The 22249-nt window shown below is 43.1% G+C and overlaps 1 protein-coding gene across 1 annotated transcript; it reads left to right on the top strand.

Moving 5' to 3' along the window:
- The first annotated feature begins 2500 nt into the window (after window positions 1–2500).
- GPNMB (glycoprotein nmb) lies at window positions 2501–18043 on the top strand. Its single transcript, XM_066584865.1, has 11 exons — window positions 2501–2685; window positions 9991–10143; window positions 10463–10606; window positions 10683–10847; window positions 11452–11610; window positions 13001–13348; window positions 15168–15329; window positions 15411–15513; window positions 15589–15791; window positions 16242–16332; window positions 17791–18043. Exons 1-11 carry the CDS (start codon window positions 2628–2630, stop codon window positions 17936–17938), a joined length of 1734 nt encoding a protein of 577 aa, XP_066440962.1. The 5' UTR covers window positions 2501–2627; the 3' UTR covers window positions 17939–18043.
- Window positions 18044–22249: the final 4206 nt, after the last annotated feature.

Raw genomic sequence — 22249 nt, forward strand, 5'->3', positions numbered from 1 at the left:
GCTATTTTTTTAGGAAGAACATTATAAAATAAACAACAATGGCCTGGCCAGGGCCAATTAGTATTTCAAGGGGGGAAAAGAAGGGTTGGATGGTGGGGTGGGGTGGGGGAGTATTTCTTCTCTCTCAGGGGCAGAGGCACCAGGTAATCATGTTTAAGTTAATAGGCTTATCCCCGTCGTAGGAAGGGCATAATTTATCCATGGAGTCTATATACTAAGAAACTTGATGATGCCTCATTGTTACAGTCACAGTCCTTGGTATAAATAGATCATTTATACAGTTTGAAAGTGAAAGATAATCGTTCAGTCTAAACTTGAGCCAACAGCGGATGAGAATCATTCACTTCTTGTTCGTCGTTCAGTTTCTGCAGACATAAAAATCGTTGCTGGCTTATCGTTCTTAAACAGCAATCGTTCGGTCCCTTATACAGGGACTGAATGATTCTGACTGATTTTTGTTTGAACGAGCCAACGATACATTTGCCTGTCTAAACTAACTGTGCAAAAGCAAACAAGTTAGCGGTGACGTCACTTTCTCGTTGACTCGTTCAAATGACATTCGGCTTGTCAAAAAAGGACCCTAAGAGGTCTTCTTTCCATGTGAAGTATTAGGACATATGGACGTCATAGAAGGGGTCGTTAGTAGAGATGAGCGAACTTACTCGTTTAGGGAGTTTTTGCACTCGAGCACCGCTTTTTCCGAGTAACTGACTACTCGGACGAAAAGATTCGGGGGGCGCCGGGGGGCGGCATGGTGGAGCGGGGGGTAGCAGTGGGGAACAGGGGGGGGTCTCTCTCTCTCACCACCCCCCCGACTCCCCTCTGCAACTCCCCGCTCACCCCCGGGGCCCCCCGAATCTTTGCGCCCGAGTAGTCAGTTACTCGGAAAAAGCGGTGCTCGAGTGCAAAAACGCCCTAAACGAGTAAGTTCGCTCATCTCTAGTCGTTAGTAAGGCACTGCTTGTTAGCCAAAGTAGGGAGCTGCTGACAAAGGACAGCTCTCACTCTGTCAGGCCAACTGCCCAACAATAACATGGTTGGCCATTCCTTTAAATAGCCAGCATGTAATTTCATAGGACGCAGCTATTTGGCCAGTATGGCCAGCTATCTCTTGATCAAGACAACCCCTTTTTACAATGAAACTGACCAGGAGATCGGTTGATCAGTACGGGTGTGGCTTCTGAAACCCCCTCCTGTAAATAGGGTTTGACTTAATAAAGCCTCATGTCCACAGGTGTTTTTTCACCGCGTTTTACGCATGTGATGCACAGTTGCGTGATACACAGTGAATGGAGTCAATGAAAGTAAATGGACTTTCATTGATCCATGCACATGAGCATGTAGACACTGTGTAGATACATGCAAGAATTAGATTGCAGCATGCTCTATTTCTCGGCGTACAATTATGGCGTATGGGTGGCAATTCATACGCAACCTTGATATGAAATAGCGGGAAATTTAAAAAGAAGACAAAGCCACACTGCGCATGACTGCGTGCATGAGATATGTGAGCATGCCCAGTACACTTGCTGCCCATACGCAGTCTGTGCCGGCATCACAAACACCGGTAAAACACTGGGGGGACCCTCAGCATTTTACCATACGCCCGAATTCCACATGAGCCCTAGGACAACAACTTTAAAGTTTCTAATTAAAATATGCAGGTTTTCATTTTCAGCATTGATATCAATTGGCGTTGATAACTGCTATATATAGCTGCTATACGTCTGTATCCTAGTTTCTTTTTCTGTGGCATGAAATAGGGCAGTCTGCTGCACTATCCATTCAGAGGACTCTAGTAGAAAAGCGGATACTGCAGGGAATACATTTTTTTTAAACATGGGAGCCTATAGACGATGGATGTCACTGCATGCGTATACAGTGGCATCCATTGAAGATCTAAGTCGGAAAATTCTTCTGACACATACTTTCGGTGGATACTGCAAAATTTAGTGTAAAAGTATCCTTAAAGGGATTGCCCAAGTTGTCACATTTGTGGACCATCCTTCCACATACAGTTATATAACAAATGGTGATATACTTAGCTCAGTCCAGCATCGCTGCTCAGTTCTCCGTTCTGGTCTATATTATTAGCTGCAGTCCTGCCTAATTTACGGTACGTCATTGGGTTTACAGGCAATAGCAGAGCCCAGCAGTCTAAATTTCACAGGGTTTTACCCTATTTACCGCACCATGTAAATAGACCCTAAAATGTGACGGGTGCTGGCTGGAGCACCGCAGCTCCCTCTATCAGTCAGAACCCCACCAATGAAGTATCTATCGATGGCCTATCCGAAAGATACACCATTATGATTAAAGTCCTAGAAAACCCTTCTGAAATCACAGCAATTTAATGCATCGAGATTAAGTTAGGAAAAAGAAGAAACATTGTAAGAAAAAGTTTGAGATTCCAAAGAGTGACTCATAAGCACATGAGCAGGGAGGATGGCTCCTATACTTGAGATCAGACATCTTTCCTTAATTCCATCACATGATGGGCCTGCAGGCTTTTCATAAACAGGAGGAGGGATCATGGGGACTGAAGACAAGAAATTGCAGCTGTGACTTCTTGAGTCCAATTTAAATGCCGTTGCACACATCCTTGACCAGCTCATTCACCCTTCAAGATGTTGGTGAAGCTTCTTGTGGTGCTATGTCTAGTCTTAGGCATCGAGGCAGGCAAACGTGAGTGAGGGTTTAACACTTTCTGTTATTGTACTTTTATGTGTGGAGGCTGATGGTTGGCTGTTGCTCTATTACAAAATCTAGAATCTATGCTGATCAACTAAGCATTGACATGCAGTATTGTATTGTAAGGCTGATATCTGGGTTGTGTAATATCTATCCTTATTAAATGCCAGTACTGTACTGTAACCATCACCCTTCTGTTTGGGTCTATCTTGATAAATCTGTGCAGTTCACTAGCACCGCTTGAGACTTAACGGTTCATAAGCGAAGTATAATTACAGAATTGGAAACTATATGTTGTAAACTTTATTTTAAGAAACTGTGATCTGTACAGTTCCATAAAGTTTAAGTATTTTACAGGTCTTTATTCTCAACACAATCATATTATATTATAAATCTGCACCGTGTTAATAACGTAGTTAATCTCAAAATACAAAAATAGTACTGACTATTTTCCTGCCCCTTTGTAGAAATTTGTGGTTTTGTAGCCTTCCAAATGTTGGCCCTTCGGCTTAACTTTATAACCCCCTGACTAAATACATGAAGGTCATGTTGAAAGTCATGAATATTATGACTTTTCTAAAATCAATTAAAAAAAAATGTTAAACAAAATTTTGGCCCTTTTACACGAAATGATATTGTTCAGTTTATCGCTGGATCGTAATACTTGTTCGGTTGAATCACTGCCAACGATTGAATCACGAATGATAGTTCATTCGCTTATCATTTGTCATTCAGTTTGTGCAGGCATAAAAATGAAACTATAAACAACCCGTGTAAACAGGCAGTCGTTCAGTTATAAACAACTGCCTGTTTATTGTGACTGGAGGTGGGCAACTAGAAGCAAGCTCCGGCACAATTCCACCTCAGTGAGCGTATAAAAGCATAGAAGCGTTAATCATCCTGCGTACAGGGACTGGTATAAATAGTATTTTACGATGCTTGACTAAACAAATCTGTGTAAATGTCCTTTTTAGATGAGCTAAGTTCTTGGCCCAACCTAATGAACACCGATTGACATGCATATCAATCAGCTTCATTTTCTTTTGCTTAGACCATAAATCAACTTATCGGTCCTAATGATTGGTGGTACGATAGTTCATCCCTATAGATTTGCTGTAGATCTGGGGAGATGTACCGCCAATCAGCAAGCATTTTAATGCTCAAGGAAAATGAACAAACAGCCAACGAACAAGCTTTGGTCCTTTTACATAGCTGTCAGGTGAACAATAGAGTTGAGTGAACGTACTTTGCCGAGCTTGATGCTCGTTTGAGTATTAGCGTACTCGATGGTGCTCGTTACTCGAACGAGCATCAAATCGTGTTCGACCCGGCCCCAGTTTTTGGCTCCTCCCTGCTGTGACGTGCCTGTTTTGGCCCCTCCCCACCGCAATGCAGCGCGCGTCATTTGAAAAAAAATTTCTGGCAGAAAGGGGAAGGGTGAGAGAGAGAGAGAGAGAGAAACGCGAACCAAGAAAAAAAAGCTCGGCACCCGGCGTCCCACATACAAAAATGCTCGAGTCTCCCATTGTAGTCAATGGGGTTCGTTACTCGAGTAGAGCTCTCGAATTTTACGAAAAGCTTGACTCGAATAACGCGGACCCGAGCATTTGGGTGCTCGCTCATCTCTAGTGAACCAGCATTCGGAGGAATGTTTGGGCCCAGTGATCAGCCCGTGCAAAAGGACTTTTTAGAAGCCAAAAATGCGGGCCCAATGATTGAAATCTCAGGTAGGTATCCAGTAGATGTGGATCACGATGTCTCTGGATATGTACTAGAATTTTGGGTTTTCAGAATTGGTCAGTGAAGGTTATCTTTCTGGATGACAATCCCAACAGTTAAAAAGAAACTACTGACCTGGGATTCTATTGACGGGCTGCGAAACTATTTCGCCCAAACAATCTTATAGGTATTACAAATGACAGACAACAACAGAAAAAGTCACTCATCAAATCATAGTTTTCAGACATATCTTGTGGTCAGTGTCTAGCAGACGTTCGCGTCATATAAAAATGGTGGCTTACCGTAATAGGTGGTGAAAACTGTCATTGTGAATGACAAGAATCACTAGTACACAGCTAGGTTTAGTTCAACTATGAGAACTCACTGAGGGCCCCTTTTTGCTTCTTTTATAAACCTGACACAACGTTCCCTCCTCTGCGCCAAACAGTAAGACATTTACCCCTTAGTGGCCACAATACACTTTTTTACTGACCTCACTAATGGGCTTTTAACCTACAGATATATATTTTAAGGCAGTGGCTTGGCTTACTGCTGACAGCCAGGCTCCTGCTCTTACTGCCTGAAATGAAGAAACCAGATTCTGCAATTTAACTCCTTACATGCCAGAATCAATAGCAATTGAAATATGTAAACAGATAACAAGGGAGTGGTCCTCCTATCACCCATCGGCACCCCACAAAGTACCAATGGCTTCCCATGGCAACTGGACGCTTGACAAATACATCCATGTCTGTCATGTAACTCAGCCTACTAGGCTCCGCTTCCCTCAGAGTTTAATAGGCTGCTGTCGTTGGTTTACTAGAATCCACTACATAAGTAATGCAGTGTACTATGCTAGCGATGCATGATTGCATCTTCAAGTCCACTTCATGGACTAAAACATAGTGTCAAAAAAGTTAAATAAAGTTTAATTTAAAGAAAAAAAGGCAGTTTAAAAAAAATAGATCACCGAGGGAACCACTAACTAATAAATAAAATATAACCTTTAATAATAAAATTTTAAAAATATTTCCATATGTATAAAAGGGCGTGATTAATTCTTTATAGGTAACGTGCCTGTCACGACCAATCGGCACCTTTCAAATGATATGATACCTTGAAACAATTTTGTTAGATGAGAACACTTGTAGTGTACTTTAATAATACCATTGGGCTATATACCCCGAAGAGTAGACACCAGTGTATATGCTCTAATGGATATGATAGTACTCATATCCCCATGTCATATGTCCCAATAGGGGTAGCACAAAAGCGAGATGTATATCCCTTATGGTGAAATGGTAGTAGAAATTCGTGTTTAGATATAACCTGCACGATTTTGTCAAACCAATTGTTCAAGGTATAGATTCATCTAGTATGTAATTGGTGGCTAAAGTGTACTGCTCACCATATACATACACTAGATTGCTGCTTAGTGCTTATTCGGATTTACTTGAGAAAGCACTCAATAGTTATAACTCCATCCGTGGTTACCAGAAGTCATTGTTTAGACCAGGTGGAACCACCTAATTATAAGTTATAAGTAACTCAAAGAAGATCCAATAAAGAGGGCAGGACTGATTTATAGTCCTCAAAAAATTGCCTAATGATTGGACTTCTAAATAGTGCTAGAACCCGTATAGATAGCACGCATAGAATCAGTGTCAGGGGCAGGACTGGTTTTACTACGTCCAAAAACGCAACTGACACTAGATCTATTGATAAGCTGATTAGCCCACTTGGTAGTGCAGTAGTAAAGTGACCCCAGTATTGCCACACTCAGTCACACTACTGATCACTTAGTCTAATGAACAGTACCATCTACGCGTTTCAACAGCTTATAGCACATAAGCTGTATCATCAGGATGGTCTACTAGATTGCAATCGCAAAGTAGAGAGATTGCATCACAAATTTAGCAAAGTATTGCAGCAGTCATCGATGTATGAGACTGCGCTGCAACCATAGCTTGTGTAAACGGGTAGCGAAGTGAACAGCCTGACCGGCTGTATACAAATGAGCAGCTGTTGAAACGCGTAGATGGTACTGTTCATTAGACTATCAATAGATCTAGTGTCAGGTGCGTTTTTGGACGTAGTAAAACCAGTCCTGCCCCTGACACTGATTCTATGCGTGCTATCTATACGGGTTCTAGCACTATTTAGAAGTCCAATCATTAGGCAATTTTTTGAGGACTATAAATCAGTCCTGCCCTCTTTATTGGATCTTCTTTGAGTTACTTATAACTTATAATTAGGTGGTTCCACCTGGTCTAAACAATGACTTCTGGTAACCACGGATGGAGTTATAACTATTGAGTGCTTTCTCAAGTAAATCCAAATAAGCACTAAGCAGCAATCTAGTGTATGTATTTGGTGAGCAGTACACTTTAGCCACCAATTACATACTAGATGAATCTATACCTTGAACAATTGGTTTGACGAAATCGTGCAGGTTATATCTAAACACGAATTTCTACTACCATTTCACCATAAGGGATATACATCTCGCTTTTGTGCTACCCCTATTGGGACATATGACATGGGGATATGAGTACTATCATATCCATTAGAGCATATACACTGGTGTCTACTCTTCGGGGTATATAGCCCAATGGTATTATTAAAGTACACTACAAGTGTTCTCATCTAACAAAATTGTTTCAAGGTATCATATCATTTGAAAGGTGCCGATTGGTCGTGACAGGCACGTTACCTATAAAGAATTAATCACGCCCTTTTATACATATGGAAATATTTTTTAAATTTTATTATTAAAGGTTATATTTTATTTATTAGTTAGTGGTTCCCTCGGTGATCTATTTATTCCTTTAGGGAATTTTTTTCTGTCTCGGTGACGAAGTTTAAAAAAAATATGCATTTTCTCCACAAAAGAAGGTTTTAAATGGACTTAAATCCCCCCAAAATATTTTAAAAAGCAACACACAATTAGTAAGTCTTACCGTGTTTGTAACATCCCAGACAATAAAAATATTTTGCTATCTATCTCGTATTGAGAGGTGAACATTAGAGATGAGCGAACACGTTCGGCTCCGCCCCTTTTTCGCCCGAACACCGAACTTTGCGAACACTTCAGTGTTCGGGCGAAAAAGTTCGGGGGCCGCCGTGGCAGCGCGGGGGGGTGCGGCGGGGAGTGGGGGGGAGAGGGAGAGAGAGAGGGCTCCCCCCTGTTCCCCGCTACTGCCGCCCGCGCCGCCGCGCATCTCCCCGCCCCCCGGCGGCACCCGGACACTTACGCGCGAACACTGCAGTGTTCGGCAAAGCCGGTGTCCGGGTGCGGATGTGTCCGTAACGGACACGTTCGCTCATCCCTAGTGAACATCATAAAAATAATTTTAAAAAGTAATGCCAGAATTGCTATTTTTTTCTTTTGTTTTCCTCTCAAAAAAACATAATAAATGGCAATCCAAAAGTGATATAAACCTCAAAATGGTACCACTAAAAACTACAACTCTTCCCACAAAAAACAAGACCTCACATAGCTCAGTTGCCATAAAGGTAAAATGTTATGGGTCTTAGAATACGGCGATGCAGACTGAATTGTTTTTCTTTAAAAATGTTTTTGTACATAAGTAGTAAACATTAAAAAATTATTTACAGTAATCGCGCTGATACAGGTAAGAAAGTCATCATATTATATATGGAGAATAGTGTAAAAACAGAACTCAAAAACAATGGCAGAATTTCTGGATGTTTTTTCCATGTGTTGCTTTGAATAGCCAACAAAATGCATTTTTGAAGAGTTATTGGGACTAGTGCTTTTCTTTAGTAGTCTGGAGTGTAGCATGTAATTTTCAAGTCTGCTTGATATCATTAGTGGGTGAAGGATGTTTGACAACTTTACTGCATGAACCTAGATAAGGAGCTTTCACACTAGCAATGCTAAACAGAGAAAGTGAGCATTTGGTGATGCTGATCAAATGGTCATGTGGGGTGAAATATCAGCATTAGAGATGAGCGAGTATACTCGGTAAGGCACATTACTCGAGCGAGTAGTGCCTTAGCCGAGTATCTCCCCGCTCGTCTCTAAAGATTCGGGGGCCGGCGGGGGGCGAGGAGCGGCGGGGGAGAGAGGGGAGGAACGGAGGGGAGATCTCTCTCTCCCTCTCTCCCCCCCTTTCCCGCCACAACTCACCTGTCACCCGCGCCGGCCCCCGAATCTTTAGAGACGAGCGGGGAGATACTCGGCTAAGGCACTACTCGCTCGAGTAATGTGCCTTACCGAGTATACTCGCTCATCTCTAATGCTGATATTTCACCCCACATGACCATTGGTTAAGGCCCATCTACACAGAAAGATAATCTTTCAAACAATTGCAAGATTGAAAAATGTTGCAATCTATTTACATAAAGCGTTAATGGCCATTAACACTTTAACATTTTCATTTGCGTTTTTTGTTTTTTATGTCTCTGTAGACCCAGTTGTTCAAAAACTGGAATTTTACGTCTATAGAGTCCAACTATTTCAGTGGGCCTAACTCCCGAATGATCCATGGTTTAAGTATAACTACTGAATGGGTGCTTGCTAGGGACTTAGCATTTGGGAGTCTTGGCAAATATTGGCATGATTTGTTATTTTCCTAGTTTCTATACTAATGCAGCGGTCCTGTGAGACTAGCTATTTGGTATGTTTTTCCTTTTTTTTTGTTTGTTATAACTGTGAAAGATTTTACAAAAGATCTAATAAAAACATAACATCTTCATTTATATGTAAAAGGGCCTCCAGGAGCTGTTTACAGAGCCCAGCGTGTGATTAATTACACGCCCAGCTAAGCAGGCAGCTGCATTGTTCTCCTTGGGGCTGCCAGCAGGCTAGAATGTTATCTGCCGACTCCTGTGGAGATAACAGCACATGGTCTGTTGAGAGATACTTTATCTCTCACTAGCTGAAAGATGGATTTTAGGTTCACCTTAAAATCACCATTCAAGTGAAAAGTGCGTTAACATGTAACGATTATCGCTTATTTTTGGTCGTTTGACTGAATTTTGAGCAATATCATTACGTGTAAATGGTCCCTTAGAGCTAGGTCAATTTGGCACTCTTGCCTACACCCCTTACCTCACGTTACTAAGCCTCTCTGATCTGGGAAGAAATGGCACAATGCAGGACCTAAGGCCTGAGGGGACCATAGGACCCTTGTCTACAAGACACGCAAGCCTTATAAATGGCATAAGGTAGGGTCACTCTTCCAGATCTTGTATCGGCGCCCCAGCGCTGCAAATGACCGAATGAAACTGATAGTACAAGTTTATTATGTAGAATGTGACTAAGTGCAACACTATTACAGTGAATGAGCTGCACTATATAACATATATTCATCGTTACTATGCTGCACTACTTCTAGTATCATTATCATGCGACACGTGTCTCTTCTGTCCAGCTGAGAGCTGTCCAAGTAGGGTACATGGAAGGTGTATGGAACTACTAACTACGTAACCAGCTATACTGGTAGTCTTGGTTGCAAGGAGCGTATGCAGCAGATCAGTCATGTATATATTGTACAATACACTTTGGTTTTGCAATGAATACGTATTAAAACACGATGTACGACTACTTAACAGGGTTTCAGGATGTAATGCAGTTTGGAAGGAAACCTGGCTCTAAAGGTCACAGTAACCACATAAACGGCTGGTCTCCTGATACCAACACATGGGACGAGACCCTGTACCCTGCCTGGAAGTCTGGAGATGCTAGATGGGAAAATTGCTGGAGAGGTATTCCTTCAAGATCTGCTTAATGATCTTCAAATTCTGCATAAGCCTTAGGGCGCCCACCCACTGGCGATTTTTTTTCCCTGCGAAATTCGCAGCATTTTTTTCTCTGCAGGGGTCTATGAGACTTGTAATGTTAAAATCGCGATCGCGCAAAATCGCGATTTCGCGGTAAATTGCGATTTTGCGCGATCGCGATTTTAGCATTACAAGTCCCATAGACCCCTGCAGAGAAAAAAATGCTGCGAATTTCGCAGGGAAAAAAAATCGCCAGTGGGTGGGCGCCCTTAAAATCATGCTAACTCAATCTACGTCTAACTAGGTGGCAAAGTGGTGGCCTTGTTGACCAGTGACAGTCCTGCACTGATTGGGTCAAATGTAACTTTTGCTGTGATGCTGCAGTTTCCTAGATGCCAGAAAGAAAATGACGACGGAGACATTGTTTATGCAAGAGGGTGTGGAAATGGTAAATACAGTCCAATGGGGCAATGCTATACATACAGAGATTTAGATGGGATTATAATGAATTGTCTATGTCCTAGTTTCTTCCAGCGTCTCAGACCAATACGTGTATAACTGGACCAAGTGGATAGATTTCTGTAATGAAGGAAACTGTAGCTTTGCCAGTCACTTTCCAGATGGAAGACCGTTCCCACATCACCCCCAGTGGAGACGACATAACTTCATTTACATCTTCTCTACCCAAGGTAGCTTTGTTGTGCTGTAATCTCCTAACCCTTAAAGGGTCTGTTCACAACAGGTGGATTTTCTGCTGCGACGCAGATCTAGAGAAAGAAAAGTGCATCCGCCTTCTGCATCTTCTCCCTGCTCTGTACAGAGACTCGCCGGTCTCTACTGGCCTTCAGAAACAATTGCTTGACCCATGTGATCACTTGTCTGTATGACAAGTCATCACCAGAAGCCGGGATGCAGAGATGGGTGGTGGAGCATGCAAGAGTCTCCATGGGGAAGGTGAGTAAATGGTGGTTGGGGTTTTTATGACTTCAATGGAAGCCGGCCCTGCGTAACCCGCACTAAATTGCAGCATGCCGCAAATTATTCTCTGCGAGCGCCTGCCCGCCATGGACTCTGCAATGCAAATACGCCCATGTGCAGGAGGCCTTAAGCTTACACTCACACTAGCTATAAAAAGTAAGCAAGATTTAGAATGAGATGAGTGTTCACCCAGCCAAACAGATTTAGGGTAAACTAATGCCAGAAACTGGTATAGTGGTCACGGTTTGTACATGTTGTAGTTAATTTTGTAGTCCATGTACCTCAGATTGAAGAACTGTGTTGTCTCTTTATTAGGCCAGTATTATCAAAGCATTGGAAGATCTTCTGCTGTTCTGTCCATAAATACTACAAACATCACAGCCGGTACACAAATGATCGAGGTCACCGTTTTCAGAAGAGGTTACCGGAAACACTATCCAGTTGCCAAAGCAAGCAGCATTTATGTTGTAACTGGTAAGTTGTGAAATTTCAAGGCATTTTGGAGATTGGACCCTTCAGCTCAAGCGCACACTAACAAATACTAGCATGTGATAGCTGACGCTTTTTTGAGATTCAGTTTTGTCTTAAAAGGTACTCTGATAAATAAACCAAATACACGATTAGGAAATTCTGAATTAAAGGGATTCTGTTGCCGGGTTCATGCTGCCCGAAGCGCAGGCAGGATAAACCAGGGACATGAATGCCTGTTGCCTCCGTGAGTGTTTTATTCTGAAGCGTTGCGGTGTTTCAGAATAAACACACTCTTAAGCTCGACTCAAGGCTGAGCTCTGAGTCACGAGGCGGGCCGTGCCGGTTCCTCTCCGAACTGCTGTATGAAGACTGACAGCTCTCTCCTTATACACAAGCAAGGAGAGATGCTCTTAGTCTTCATGCAGTGGGTGAGGAGAGGTTGGTGTGGCCCACCATTGTGACTCGGAGTTCAGCTCTGAGTCAAACTTCAAAGTATATTTATTCTGAAATGCTGCAACTTTTCAGAGAAAAAATAGGCATCTCTGTTCAGGGTTCATGCTGCCCATGATTCGGGCAGCATGAACCTGATAACAGAATCCCTTTAAGAGGGTCGTGTACAGGACTCTCAATGATGAGAATGGAGCAACTACAAAAAGTCTTTCACTCTAGAGAGCTATCACATTTGTGTAGAACACCGAATGTCTTTACGTTAATTTGGAGAATGTGCAGTACTTCATTTCCTCTTTAACCCTTTCTAATCCACTGTCTGACGTCTTCCTACATTCTGATTGAAACATGTACAGCTCCAATGTCAGAAGACGTCTGACAGGGTATTCCTACCGTCTATTGCCAGCTACTCCACTGTCGGAGCCTCTCTGGCGCACATACACTGGCTTAAGCCAGCAGATGGCACCGTTGTATAACAGCAAAAAGAGAAAGCTTTTTAGGAACCTTGAATCTAAAATTGGATTGGAAAGGGTTAATGGTGCACATAAACACTTGCTTATAAGTTTCTCCATAGATTGCAACTAGTCACTTGGGATTTATACCGAATCTGCATGCATGGCCAACACTCCTAAAACATTATTTTAACCTTTCCAATCCACTGTCTGACATCTTTCTACATTCTGATTGAAGCTTGTACAGCTCCAATGTCAGAAGACATCCAACAGGGTATTCTTACCGTCTATTGCCAGCCACTCCACTGTCAGAGCCTCTCTGGTGCACACACTGGCTTTAGCCAGCAGATGGCACTGTTGTAGAACAGCAAAAAGAGAAAGCCTTTTAGGAAACCCTGAATTCAAAATTGGATTGGAAAGGGTTAATAGAAGCTTTATCTGGATTGTTTATTCTTCAATTTCATTTAAATGCGTGACAAACTTTATTTTTTTAGATCAAATTCCATTTTATGTGAAGCTTTCCCAGAAGAATGACAAGAATGCATCAGACAGCATCTTTATTAAGGATTCACCAATCACATTTGACATCCGAATCCATGATCCAAGCAAATATCTCAATAAATCTAAATTGACATATGACTGGGACTATGGTGATGGGAGCGGATCATTTGTTTCTAACAACCCAGTCACTAGTCATAATTATACCTCGCTTGGAAATTTTAGTGTTAACTTGACAATCAAAGCTGCCATTCCTGGTCCTTGTAAACCTGTTACCTCCACACCAATCCCTACAACACATCTACCAACTACCACTAAAAGTTTCACCACGACTAATTCAACAGGTAAGTTGTAAGAAATTATACTTAGAGAGCCACTCTGGCAAAAACACACCTTTCCATCCCTGCACCCCTCACCTGATTGCTAGTCACACTTTGGATGCCTCCTATGTATATTGGAGTCACTTCCATGCAGTGCAGCCTCCTGTCTGATGCTGATCAGGCACCATTTTGATGCTGAGATTTTTCTCTGCTTGATCTCCTCTATGCTATGCTAGCTTTTTCATGACGTATCAGCACAGAATCCCATGACCAGCTAGAGCCAATACCATCTCTGTCTGTAGGGAGGACAGTGTATATTCACTTAAATAAGCTTTGGACTATAAGTATACAGTCAGGAGAATGAGCTGTGATGTCTTTCATTATTACTGTGTGATTATCATCAGTAAGGTTGCATTCAGACCTCTGAGTGCGAATTGCGCCTGGGATTCTCAAGCACGCCTCGCATCAGACAGCACACGGACAACCTGTCCGTGTGCTATCCGATGTGCGGGAGAGTGCACATTGCATTTCCTACTCTTATCCATCGTGAATTCCTCCCCAACCCCTACACAGAGCCTGTGTTGTACAATCCATCAGTTCATCATACAGCTATTATGCTGACTGAAAAACTGACTCCTTGAGACAATATAAAGCCAAGTAATTCTAAGGGTGTTAGAATGAGATCACATGACCAACTAAGGAGAAGGACTCCAGGAACTTTCAGATAAAAAGGAATAATTAACCAATGTAATACTAGCCAATTTATATATACTGGGTGGGGTGGGGGGGGAATTAGTTATATAATGAATTTTTAAAAATGCACGGGACTGGCTCTTTAAGCTTGTATAACTAAAGTTTTTCAGCCTCATGCACATGGCATTAAACATCAGGAATTCAGTGCACGGTCATAAGATGCCGTTGAGTGCCAATTTCAGATGTTAATTCAGCACTTGTAGGTACAGTAAGGCCACACTGAGCTGTAATATGTACTCGCTGCTGATCGGCCTCCCCTGCTCCAGACTCTACCCTCTCCAATCCATCCTGCATGCGGCAGCCAGACTCATCTTCCTGTCCAGCTGCTACTCGGACGCCTCTGCCCTGTGCCAGTCACTGCACTGGCTGCCTGTCAAATACAGAATTCAATTCAAACTCGCTACCTTCATCCACAAAGCTCTTCACACCACCACACCACCCTAAATTGCTTCCCTCATGTCAATCTAGCACCCAGCCCCGCCCTCCACTCCACTAATCAGATTAACTGCTCCTTTAATTTGAACCTCTCATTCCCGCCTTCAAGACTTCTCCAGAGCAGCACCAGTCCTCTGGAACGCGCTACCCCAAACTATCCGGGAAATCCAAGGCACACAAAACTTCAGGCGTGCTCCAAAAACGCACCTCTTCAGGGAGGCATACCATATCCCCTAACCAAACCCCTCTTTACTCCCCCTGGTCACATGCTCCCTGACCTACTGACTGCAATCCCTGCTAGCCTCAATCAACTGCCCCCTGCAGTAACATCAATTCAGCAATCACATGGCTTAAGTCTGACCATTGTGTATGTGTATAGCATCCCTCACTCTCCACCTCACCATACCGTGCACATCTCCAGCCCCTTTACCTTCTGTATCACCCCATTACTTGTAGTATGTAAGCTCGTTGGAGCAGGACCCTCACCCCTACTGTCTCCATCAATCGATTACTACATGTAACAGTGTTTTTTGTATCTTTGTTTTTTGTATCTGTTCTTCCTTGTTTTGTAAGCGCTGCGGAATATGTTGGTGCTATTAAGATTATTAATATTATTACATGAGGCCTTAATAGGGTTTTTGGCCTATCATTGCAGGTAACTCAACAGAGATGCCACCCTTTGAAACAGAAACTTTCCCACTGACAACTGAAATGCCAACTACTACTACTCGCCATACAACCACTCAATATACAACTCCTATTCCTGGCTGTTTCATACATAGATATGGGTATTACAACACAAAGATTACAGTTGTAGGTGAGTTGTCTGACCCCTTTTTACACTGCTGATTTTACAATGTGCAGTGCTTACAAACTTAATTCCTCTTCTCAAGTTTAGATGGTATCCTGGAGGTCAACATTATTGAAATGACAACTATTCAAGTTTCTACATCTCAGACCGGAAACTCTCTAATTGACTTTGTGGTGACTTGCCAAGGAAGGTAGGTCTCTGCAAATTGAAATTCTGTAAAACTGATAATGCCGTTCCCTGTCTGAAGTGACAATTGTTCTTTCAGCCTTCCTACAGATGCCTGCACTATAGTCTCAGATGCTGGTTGCATGATTCCCCAGGACATGGTCTGTGATAACGTTCCATCTTCTGATCAATGCTTACTGACCTTAAGAAGAGCATTTGAGCCAGGCTCTTACTGTGTAAATATTACACTGAGTGATGGTGCAAGTTTGGCTCTTACTAGTACGCTGGTGTCCATAGGTGCAGGTAAGTGACAGCCATTAGTTATTATGTAGATTCTACAGAATGGCCAGTCTGAACTAGCTCAAACTATAGCAGCTTACACTGTACATGTTGAACACCTTCAAGAGCCTTTGAAGGGCCTATAAATAAGGTACTTTGCTGCCTCAACTGTTGGTGTCTTCCCTATCATTATAGCCAAATCTTAGAGTTAACCCTTGTGGAGTATCATGGGATCTATTTTGACCCCAGCTTTGCTTTTTGCAGTCCTGTACTTTGAAATTGCTACTACACAAGGGTTAAAAGTTTTACCATGGAGTTTGTATTTTTAGTTCAGCCTTCCACCCCTTAGTCCCATTTATAGATCACAATCCAAAGTTGTCCTGGACACTTAGACCTTTTCATGATGAAATTTGTGTGTAAGTTGGAGGATCTCAAAAACAAAAGGGTTTATATTGGTTTTTTTTCTTGCTCTAGGTTCTGGATCACAACAATCCGTTTCGGCAGTACTCATTCCTCTAGCTCTGGTTGCTGTTCTTGCTGTGGTGATTGGCATCACATTGTACAAGTGAGTTAACGTTCCTGCACTTAAACATGGTTTGTCTGCTTCTAATGTAACATCCTCACCTTCACAGCAGTCACATGTCCAAATTCTACTTCCCCTTTATGCAGCCTTATCTAAATGAAAATCTGGATGTCACTACTTGGGGCAAAAAAAAATTTCTGTCTGGCCAGGGAATTTGGAGTTCTGAATCCAGAAACACATCTCTATTAGTTAGAAGGCTGTTTGAGATCAGAACTTCTATGTATATTAAACTAGCTTGTATACCCATCATTGCTGAGGTAGCCCTTGATGCATTGTCTCTATCTTTCTCTTTTTTTGAATTTGGGCCTTGATATCCTGGCTCTTTCCCACAATACTTGATGTCGGGCAACACGCTGTCCCATGGTTTCTGACTACCTTGATGCACTGGGTCCTCCCTTCTCTTTTTGAATTCTGGTCTCCCGGTGTTCTGAGGTCTCTGCAGCCCTTGCCTCACTAGCTCTATTTCCCTTTTGAATTTGCTCTTCCCGCTGTTCTGAGGTCGCTGCAGCCCTTGATGTCCTGGCTCTTACCCACTCATTCTTAAGTCATTGGTCACGTTGTTTGCTTGTATCAGTTGCAGCAATTTTACTTTCTTTGCTTTCGGGTTGGTTTGTCTGATGGGTTTCCGTTTTGTTGGAGGCATTCTGGATCCACCACGTCTAAATTATTTACTACGCTGAATCACAGTGCATTTTATTTTATCATAGATTTTACAATAGGCCTCATTTATTGAAACTGAGTAAAAAGTGTTTAGTACAGTGTGTTTGTTGCACATGACAACCAATCACCATTCCTTAAGTTGCTCTAGTAAAATGAAAGCTGTGATTGGTTGCTAAGAGCAGCTAACAGTTAAAACACTGGGGGGAAGGATTTCAAGTTTGATCATGAATAGTTTCTGTACCAAGATTGATTGAGATCCACCAAGGCATGTAGGAGCTAGAGATGAGCGAGCATACTCGGTAAGGCGATATACTCGAGAGAGCATCGCCTTTTTCGAGTACCTGCTGGCTCGTCCCTGAAGATTCGGGGGGACCGCGGGGTCGGGAGCGGTGTGGGGCAGCGAGGGGGAGGAGAGTGAGAGAGATCCCGCTCTCTCCCCCTCCCGATCCCCTCTGCAACCCCCCGCTCACCCCCTGAATCTTCAGGGACGAGCCAGCAGGTACTCGAAAAAGGCAATGCTCTCTCGAGTATATCGCCTTACCGAGTATGCTCGCTCATCTCTAGTAAGAGCCTATCAAGAACAAACCAACAAAATTTATATTTTATATAGTATTACATATGCATGCAATGGAGAAACTCCATTTATGAAACATCCAGAGAAATCCTTGCCTGAGGAAGAACTCTTTAGTATTCCATACGTATTAAATGAAAACTATGATCTGCAAATCCAGATCTCCTTACCTAGATTGTACTAAGAAATCTGCACTTTTTTTCTCCTAGGAAATACAAGGTATACAAGCCTATTGCCAATGCTTCGGATCAGAGCGGTCAAGGACTCACTGTGTACTTCAGTCAGATCAAAGATGTGATCTTCAAAAGAAACAATGAGCATGATCCTCTTCTGAAAAGCAAGGCTGCAATAATATAAGTTTCGCCTATACTTGGAAAGTCTGCCATTTATTGGTATTCTGCTGTTTGGCTCATCGTAAAGCTGTAGTAGGAATGCTTGTCAATAAAGTGTTTTCTATATTTATATAGTCCAACACTAGAATTCTTAAATACATCTGTATCTCCTAACTGGCTTCCGTTTTTAACACTTCAAGGATAAGTTAACACATGTAGCATAGATGATGCAGAATTTCCACCCAGAAAATCCCCATTATTTACAGTACAAGCCGTATGAATGAGGTTTAACAAATCTCATCCATGTAGAATTGACAAGCAATGCAGGTTTAAAATCCGTAACGTGTCAATTTATGCAGCAGATTTCACTTCCTCAAATGAGAAGGTGAAAAGGGACTTTTTAAAAGTTTTATCAAACAAAGGAGCAATGTTTTAGTAGTGATTACCAATGATGACCATGGTTGGCCTTAGACACATGCAACCTGTGCAGCCACACAGGGCACCAGCCACCATGTTGTAAGGGAGCTACCAGACAGATGTAGACTAGAGGTGATTGCCCCCTTATGTCCACCCGGCCAGATGAGGTTTTCCCTCCATGCAGCAACATCTCGTGGAGCTACATGAATCATCCTCCTCCTGGCTCTGTCTCCAACTCTCTGGTTTTCCGAGATGCTGCTATCAGAATATCAGCGCCTCTGTAACACAATCGCTTAGTTCTACTACTGTATTTGTGTTATGAGTTTGATTTTGGATTTGTATCCATGTACTGAGTTTGGTTCTAGTGCTGTATTTATGTACGGAGCTTGGTTCTGTTACAGTATTCGCTGAGCTGTTCTGGTGTGGGTATGCTGCTACCTCTATCTATGCAATATATATATTTTTTATGCTTATGATGGGGGTGCATCGAAAACAATTCTGCACCGGGAGCCATCTAACCTAAGGTTGGCACAGCCGATGCCCCTCTTATTTTAAGTGAAGCATGTGGTCTGAAGACTAGGATGTTCAATGGATGTACAAGGAGGACATCTGCTGATCAAATGATCTTCTGCCACGCTCCTTAGACCAAAGAAGACAGTGGGGCAAATAAACTGCCTGCTCCTTTCTACAGCGCAGCCGCACTGTATGCCTCAGTTGTAGAAAGGAGCAATCAGATATCTTGTTCCATTTAAGGGGTGAGCAAGTCAGAAGATCAGCTAAAGCCTAATTTAGACACGACTTTTATCGCTCAAAAGACATCTTTTGAGCGTTAATCGTTGTGTGCATTTGCACAGCAAGATGCCGCTCAAAATTCGCTCAACTGGCAGTTTGAGTGACAGTTTTGAGCGTTCACTTTGCATAAGTTTGTAAATGAAGACTCAGGCTGTGTGCAGAAGACAAGCGGGACCGCTATCTTCTGTATGCAGCTGTTGTCTTCTCAGAGCGCTCAGCGGGGTATGCAGAAGACAGCTAGAACGTTGTCTTCTGCACACTCCTGCTGTGTTCACGGAGCGCTCAGCTGGTATACAGCTGAGGGCTCTGAGCGGGGTATGCAGAACACAGCTGGAGCGCTGTCTTCTTCATACTCCGGCTGTGTTCTTTGAGCGGGATATAAGCTGAAACAATAGTATTAGCGGTATCCCGCTGAGAACTCAGCACGCGGCATTGATAAGGCTCATCGTTCTCTTTCAGCTTGCTGAAAGACAATGATGAACGACTCGTGCACGAAAACTGCGCGATGTCTGTGCAGTTAGACCCAACGATTCTCATTTAAAAGACGGCTTTGCGCAATTTTTGAGCGGAAATCATTCGGTCTAAATGGGCCTCAAGTGGCAAATAGACATCTTACCACAACTACTGGACGTCGCAATCTTCAGGCCATGGGACCCTAAAGAACAATGGGAGTCACAAGCTGCACCCAAAAAAAAAAAGTTCATCGGTAAGTTACTTGTATGATCAATACTAAAACATTGCCCCTATTTTTTATTAAACGTAAAACCCCTTTAAATCCGCATGTTGCTGGGTGAAGTACAGTGGCTCAATGGTTAACACTGTTGCCGTAGGGCTCCTTCACACTGGTGAGTGTGATATCGGGGCGTGATTCATGGCCCGATATTGCACTTAACACCATGTGAAAACCGCTGTGGGGATGAAGGGTATCCCCACCGCATCTGTGACAGCCGCGGGAGAGGAACGCAAAGCACTCCCACTGCTTTCAATGGGGCCGGCGTTGAAAACAATGAGCGATCTCTTAGAAAGATAGGACATGCTGCGATGTGTTCCCCGCATAGCATCAAATCACGGTGTCATGCAGGAAAGCATTGTTAATGTGAATGAACCCATTGGTTTCATATTGCTGCGAGATTTCTGCGTCTCGCAATGCACAAATTGCTTGCGATTTTCTCGCCAGTGTGAAGGTGCCCTTACAGCGCTGGGTTCAAATCCAACCAAGGGCAACATCTGCATTGAGTTTGTATATTCTCACAGTTTTGCACGGGTTTCCTCCTACACTACAAATACATATTAGTAGGAGAATATAGATTGTGGGCCCTGTTCCCATAGCACTCACAATGTCAGTGAGGACAATCTGTGTACAGAGCTGTGAAATATGTATGGACCAGATAAATGAGAAATAAATGTAACACTTGCCAGTTTTAATGCAGTTCCGCACCAAAATCCGCTACATACCAAGAACACCCCATAAGTCCTGCCAATATACCCTGAATCTATTAATTAGCCAAAAGTTAACCAACTGACAGGTGAAGTGAATAACATTGATTCTCATGACATTGACACATGTGGGATATTAGGCAGGAAGTATACAGTCAGTTTTTGATGTGTTGGCAGCAAGAAAAATGGGCAAGTGTGACAAATTGTGAAGGCTAGATCACTACGTTAGGCCTCCTTCACACGGGCGATACCGCATCGCTGTGAGAAAATCGCAGCGATGTCGCATCGCTGCACCGTGCGATATCGCTGTGATTTTCTCGCAGCAATACCACGATTTTGTAGCGCTACAAAGTTGCATGTGACGCTACAAAATCGTGCAACTTTGTAGCATCACATGCGAGGATTTTCGGGGGCGGCTTGAAATATAAGCCCTACCCCATAAATAAGCTGTAACTAAAGGAGAAAAAAAAAGTATACATCACCTCTTCATCGCTGTCCGTGGCGCCGCTGCAGCTTCTCCCCAGGTCCCGGCACTGATCTTCTTCCTCTTCTGGCCAGGGATTGAAAAATCCCTGGCTGGTGGAAGCGCTGGCTGTGATTGGCTGACACTTAGTCAATCACAGCTAGTGCTCGAAGAAAGCCTGTGATTAAATGGCAGTGATTGAACCAATCACAGCCATTCTTTGAGCACTGGCTGTGATTGGCTAAGTGTCAGTCAATCACAGCCAGCGCTTCAAGGAGGGGGGAATTTTTGAATCCCTGGCCAAAAGAGAAGAAGAAAATCAGTGCCGGGACCTGGGGAGAAGCTGTGGCCGGGCTGACAGCTCGTCTAAGGTGATGTATGCGTGTTTTTTTCCCCCCGGCAGTTAGGGCTTAGATTATAGCTTTGACAGTAGCATTTGCTACTGTCAAAGTTGCATCGCATCGCATGCAAACCGCGTTTTCGTGCAATGCGATGCAACAGGGAGGAAGGCTCCATAGGGAAACATGGGCTACAAAACCTTGCGTGTCGTGGGCATATCACCGGACCCGTGAGGTTTGTGTGTCATTTTGTAGCATGCTACAAAACATCTCATGTGTGAAGGAACCCATAGGAAACCATGGGCTTCACATACATGCGATTTGTAGCATCGTAGCAATGCTACAAAATCGCGCGACTTTGTCGCCCGCATGAAGGAGGCCTTAGAGAATCTCCACTGGCAGGTCTTCTGTGGTGGTCCCCTGGTATGCAGTAGGTATTACCTACAAAAAGTGATCCAAGTCAACCAGTAACAGAGTCATAGGCAACCAAGACTCGTCAATGCACGCGGGAAGCAAATAATAGCTTGTCTGGTCTGATCCCACAGAACAATTACAGGGCACACATTCCTACAAACCTTCATGCTGGCTATGATAGAAAGCTGGCAGAATACACGGGGAGTTTATCGTGCTAAAAGTGGCAAAAAAAGGCTAGGAATGTTGGTGCAAGCCTGCGTGGGTAAAAATTTGTGACTTTTCAAATTTACATTGTTCATGCCAGTGTAAAATAAGTGGGCATATCTTACCAGGATGGGGCATGTCCTAAAAGCTCTAAGTACAGTCTACTCCAGAAACTGGCGGAAGCTTATACCAGAAATCTGCTCCAGTCTTACAGCCGGTGTATGGGGGGGGGTTTCTAGTTTTTTTATCTCGTCACAGACAGCCCGAGATA

The sequence above is a fragment of the Eleutherodactylus coqui genome, chromosome 12 (assembly GCF_035609145.1).
Source record: "Eleutherodactylus coqui strain aEleCoq1 chromosome 12, aEleCoq1.hap1, whole genome shotgun sequence".
NCBI classification, from domain to species: domain Eukaryota; kingdom Metazoa; phylum Chordata; class Amphibia; order Anura; family Eleutherodactylidae; genus Eleutherodactylus; species Eleutherodactylus coqui.